This window comes from Drosophila santomea, chromosome 2R (genome assembly GCF_016746245.2).
Source record: "Drosophila santomea strain STO CAGO 1482 chromosome 2R, Prin_Dsan_1.1, whole genome shotgun sequence".
In the NCBI taxonomy this organism is placed as follows: Eukaryota; Metazoa; Arthropoda; class Insecta; order Diptera; family Drosophilidae; genus Drosophila; species Drosophila santomea.
Genome location: NC_053017.2, coordinates 13,868,893 through 13,874,702, shown reverse-complemented (window position 1 = coordinate 13,874,702; position 5,810 = coordinate 13,868,893). Strand labels below are relative to the sequence as shown.

The following is a 5,810-nucleotide window of genomic DNA, read 5'->3' as shown; positions in this document are numbered from 1 at the left end:
AGGATCTCTATCCTGACCACACAGGAGTTGCCTCCGCCCACGAGGAGGAAATCAAGCACGCCTGCTGCAGTCGCGGCGCCCAGCTGCTGAGATTGCGCCACCGAGAGCTGGCCAAGCGACGAGCTCTCGAGGATCAGATTAACGCCAACCAGGACCACGAGCAGGAGCAGGAGCAGGAGGAGGCGGTGGAGGAGGAGGACTCTCAGGAACAGCAGGAGCAAGGAGCCGTAGGCGGGGAGCAACTGCATCCGCAGCCAGTCCAATGAAACTTACTCTCATTTAATGTCCAACTGGCGCGCAGCAAGCTGCTATCGTTCTTCAACCGCGACATGGCCGCCACCGATGGCCAAATCATATTGGCCGCCTCCCGTTTCGGCGATGCCACGCCCGTTTACCTGCGCGACTTCTCCAAGCAGCCGCTGCCGGCGGTGGCCAAGATCCTCAAGGGCCAGCACCAGGCGCTGGGTGTGCCCACCCTGTCGGCCCCATCCCTGCAGAGCACCGCCCTATTCCTGAGCGCCGGCAAGAAGTACCAGATCCTGGCCCAGCCCATCAAGATCAAGGAGGGTCGCAAGCCCACCAATGTGGGCGCCAAGGTGCTCATCCCGGAGACCTATGGCGGTTACTTCGAGCTCCTCAGCGAGGATGGTCGCTCCACGCGATGCATTGACTCCGTGCTGGAGCTATCGCGACGCCGGAACGCCCGCGTCCTGGTGCGTGAGACCTTCCGATGCCAGCAGATGAACCGGACCATCCACGCCGGCGAACTGCTGACCACCATGAACGACAACGGGAAGTACCTGCAGTGCAGGAACATCAAGGACGAGATCATCAATCTGCCACTCGATACCAAAGCCAAGTTCTCGCCGATCGCCAGGGAGGACAGCATCAGCGGTGTCCACACCGTCAAGAATCTGCTGCTCAAGCGGATGCCAGTCATCGTGAGGTGAGTTCTATATTATATATGATTTTTAATGATTTTATGATTATAGTATAAAGTAGTTTCAGTTATGACATAGGAACTAGAGTATTAACACCTATCTGAACATTCAATCCACAGACTCGTTCACGGCAGTGCGCCCAAAGGTCTGAAGCAGCCATTTGTGCCCGAGTTGCGGCTGCTGGGCTGCGTGGAGATCGACAGGATATTCGCGTTGCCACTGCAAAAGGACACGGATCTGGTGCCGGTGCCGCTGAACGCCAAGATCAAGCTGCAGCGTGCCAAGAACATGGAGCAGCTGGAGCACTTCATCGAGTACTCGCGCTTCCTGGACAAGGCGCAGCGATTGCTGGCCGATGCACGCGATCGCCTGCAGATCGTCGATCTCAAGCTGAGCGAGAAGGAGAAGAAGGACTCCAAGTTCAATAGTCGCAACGGAGGCAGATTGCCGGTGGTGATGCTGCCATCAGCTGCGGGAATGGCCAGTGGACTGGCGGAAAGTGGTTATGTGCTGCGCAAGAGTGCCAGTTGTGATTCGTGGTCGAAGCAGCAGCAGCAGGCACTGAGCAGCAGCGAAATCGCGGAGGAGTACAACGAGATCGATCATATATATGATTATGTGAGGGGCCTGACGCCGCTCTCCAAGGGATTGGCCCGCTTCGAGCCCATCTGCGAGTCGCCCACTCTGCGATCCCATCACACGGACAGCGGCAGTGGCAACTATTGCAGCTTAATCCGAGCTCCGGTTCACCAGCAGGCCTCCACCTCCGGCAACAACAACTACAGCAGCTTGGAGTCGAACAAGCACAGCAGTAGCGGGGGTGGTGGCCATCATCCCGGTAGCCATCATCACCATCACCATCACGTGGTGAATCACTACCATCATGGCCATATTCAGGAGGACATCAAGCCGGTGCCGCCGCCCATCGAAACGATTCCGGGCAAGAAGCCAGCGGAGAAGCGCCAGCGTCCCACTCTACCAAAGCTTTACATCAAGAATGCCCACAGTGCTGGGAGCAGCAGCAATGGCAACTCCACGGGCACCACCCACAGCACCAGTCACAGTCACAGCCATAGTCACAGTCACGTCCACAGTCACAGTCACAGTCACGGGCAGTCCCAGCAGCAGCAGCCGCCGACTCCCAATGGGAATACGGCAAATGCGGTGGCCAATGCGGCCGCATCTGCGGTCGCAGCTGCTCATCACGTTTCCCACGGTTCCCACGGATCGCACGGATCACATCCGCATCCGCATCCCCATCCGCATGCCAGTGTGCATCCACATCCGCATCCTCATCACGGCAAGGTGCTGACGCCCAACAACCATCTGCCGAGCAAGGAGTCCCTCGAGCCGCAGTCGCCTCTGTTTCACATCAGGTGAGCAAAATCCTTCTTTACATTAAGTGATAGAATGTCAAGTGAACTTCAGATACAGCGTGAATATTTGGATCAAATGCAACTGATTAACTCTTTTTTATGCATTGCTTAAATAACTTCTTTCAGGTACAAGAGCCTCAGCAGTCTACAACTAACGCCGGACAACAACAATTGCTCCTCCGTGACGCCGCCGACGATCTCAGCCCACGGCAAGTCATCAGTAGCAGGCGGTGGTTCAGGAGGAGCTGCATCGGGCATACCGGCCACGCCGGGCACTCCACCGGATGTGGTGCTCAAGTGCGGCAGCATCCTGAACGTGCATGGCTACCTGTCCAGTCCGCATCCCCTGCCAATGCCGCTGCCGCTGCCACACAGCCGGAGCTCCAGCAGCAATAACCATCACAATCCGCGGGAAGGTACCCTGGACTCATCCCGCAGCGGTGGCCGGACATCGGGCGACTCCAACAAGCTGCCCGAGAAGAAGACTCGCCGCCTGTCCCGGCCGAGGAGTCTGTCCAACCTCGTCTGGGATCTGCGGCCCTCGAAGGAGAAGTCGAAAAAGAAGCTCTACATCCATCACTTCGATCAGCGGCAGCAGGCGACGCTGTATCTGTAGGATGATTGCATGGATGTATCTCCAGGATGACGATGACGATGAGGAAGTAGCAGCACGATGATGATGATGATGATGTTGATGTTGATGATGATTCGTTGCCAACTCGTTTCTAGCTGCCATCGACCCCCACAATACAGAAAAAAACAGAAACAAAAACAGAAACAGAAACAGTAACAGAAACAAATACAAAAAACACAGAGAAATAAAACACAATAAAAGAAGAGCAACTACAACTTTTGGCACGCTGTGTGTGTTCCTGCAGGTGAGTTGGATGCCCATGCAAATCGTGCTGCGTTTTGATTGTTTTTTGCTTATTAAATTCGTGCAACAAACTAAGCCAGCAACCGAAATAAAAACTAAACAAACAATTCAAACGGCCAACTAATGGTTCTACCTCTCTCCCCCCCATTCTCCACTCCATTTCGTTATACAGCTTTCACCATTTAGCCTGCAGCAGCAATTTTAATTAATATTGAATTGTGCCTTTCCCTGCTACGCCCAGAATTATGCTTTAAAGCCAGATTCCAATGGAGTATTTGATGAGAATATTTCGACCGGATGGAACCACGACAAATTGAAAGGCTGCCAGCACACACACACTCACACTCACACAACTCACACTACAACACATTCACACACACACACAAAACCAACACATACACACACACACATCAAGTCTATAAAATTGTGATTTTAATTTTATGTTTAATTTAATAATTATTGCGAACCATTTTCCAATTGGACGAAAAGCCATTCACGCTGCTCAGAAAAAATTCACAAAACGAACTTCAAAATTCACAAAAAAAACTTAGTTGTCTACAAACGAGATACTTATGCATTAAATGAGTACTGTATTTAAACAGGATAGCAAAAGGCAAATGTAACTAATAGTAAGTCAATATTATCGAACAAACCATAATCAATCATTTAGAGAATGTTATGCAACACTTACAGCTAGCTAAAATGAATTTATTAATTAATGCAATGAATTTCCTCCTCATAATTTAAACGTTGTGCAAACTGTTGATTGAATGCAATTAAACCATAATCGAACAGCTCTTGTTTCGTAATTAGTTTGCTCAGAGCCAGATACTTCCCACAAATCCACCCCGCCCCCCGAAATCCCCCGGAATATTAATTTCCCCATGATCTGCTCGCAATCGCATTGTCTTAGTCGTTTAGTCTGTACATTTTAGTTGTATTACCCAGCTTATATGGCCTACACATAGGGAGTATATATACGATATACATACATATGTAAAACTATAATATAACTTGTATTTGTGTCTAAATAAATGTCTCAGAAAAATAAATGTATATGCAAAACAATCGCTTGCGCTGAAAGTTGTCTTGATTCCTGAGTGTGGGCGGCTGAACTATCCAATGAAAGCTTAACGGCCTGGAAATTTACTCAATAACCTGAATTGGCCATTTATAATTGTCGGTAAGCAGGTGAAAAAACCAGAAGGCGCCAAATGGGGTTAATGGAATTTCTATATTCTATATATTGTGTATATAAGTTCATAGACTTTTACAATGGGTAAGTATACAAAATGAGCTTAAATACAGAAATATAAATAAATATATAGAAATAAAGAATATCTAACTGAGTAACAATGTTCTGTGATTAACAAACATGTAAGATTCGAGACGCCAAAAAATGTGTTTGGAATTTATAATATTACTTAAGTATAAGTATCCCCATATGCAACACCCCACCAGCTCAACTCAATGGAAATTATAGATTCCCGCCACGGAACACCTATAATAATTGATGTGATCTCACATGTCTAAATACACTGCGATACTAGGCCGTAAAAGGTGCCAATAACAGCAGAAGCAAAAACCCGCTCTGACCAAAACCAATGAAAATTGCGCAGTTTTCTGAAAGGAAAAACAAAAGGAAAACGCAAAGCGAAAAGCGCAAAAAAATCAGTTTAAATAAATGAACGCATGGCAAATGCTTCCTGGCCGCAGACAATGAGCCAAAACACCTGCCTGCCTCATAGACACCTGTCCGCGTTTGGGCAAAGAATCGAATTAAATCTCAATTGCATGAGAAGGGGGCTCATCAAGGGGGATCATGGGTGAGGGAGCAATGCGGAACCGGGTCTTTATGAAGACGAAATTGCGTTAATGCCGGTAATTAGTTGCAATATCGAACGGCTGCCACGCGAGTTCGCTGCTTGAGTCTTTCGTATGCAAGCGCTATGCAAATACATTGTGTGTACACGGCGAAAAATTAATCAAATATTTGGGTTGTTTAAATTTGAAGAAAGATGAAATAATTTGGAAAATATTACAACAATATAAGTTTGCCAGGTTTTCGCATTTACAGGAAGTGAACATAGAAAAAGTTCTTAGAAAGAGTATATACATATATGGATATATAGCTTGCTACAGATAATTATTTGATGTGTAAAAACTAGAGCTGCAGCTGGGCCAGGAACTGGAGCTGGGGGCAATGAATTGAATAACATGAAAAATGCGCTTGCATTGCGATATCATCACGTTTATGACGTTGGCACAATTAATCAGCCGCATGCAAGCGCTAAAAGGCAGAGCAGTCCAAGGGAACTCGGCAGTTGGGGGGGACTGGCATTGGTATTGGGATACGGATCGGGATCGGGAAGAGCCTGCAGATCGAGGAGAACCATAAACGTTTCTCTGCTCATCAAATGTGCAATTTATAACCACCACAGACGCCCACGCCGAAGATCTTTAAAGCTGAGAGTGCGGCCAAGGCTCAAGTTCAGGCTGGAATTAACCCTGTATTTCCATTTAGATTTTCATATGGTTTTTTTTACATTTTAAAACTCTATACCAACCTTGACAATTTAATTTAATATTATATTTAAAATTTTATACAAATATAAG

At 47.8% G+C, this 5,810-nt stretch overlaps 1 protein-coding gene across 1 annotated transcript; it reads left to right on the top strand.

Annotated features, from left to right (window-relative positions):
- The first annotated feature begins 329 nt into the window (after positions 1-329).
- Positions 330-4,250, top strand: LOC120445210. The gene is made up of 4 exons (XM_039625459.2): positions 330-946; positions 1,061-2,317; positions 2,444-3,195; positions 3,367-4,250. The coding sequence occupies exons 1-3, from the start codon at positions 330-332 to the stop codon at positions 2,931-2,933; spliced, it is 2,364 nt and encodes a 787-aa protein (XP_039481393.1). The 3' UTR covers positions 2,934-3,195; positions 3,367-4,250.
- The last annotated feature ends 1,560 nt before the right edge of the window (positions 4,251-5,810 follow it).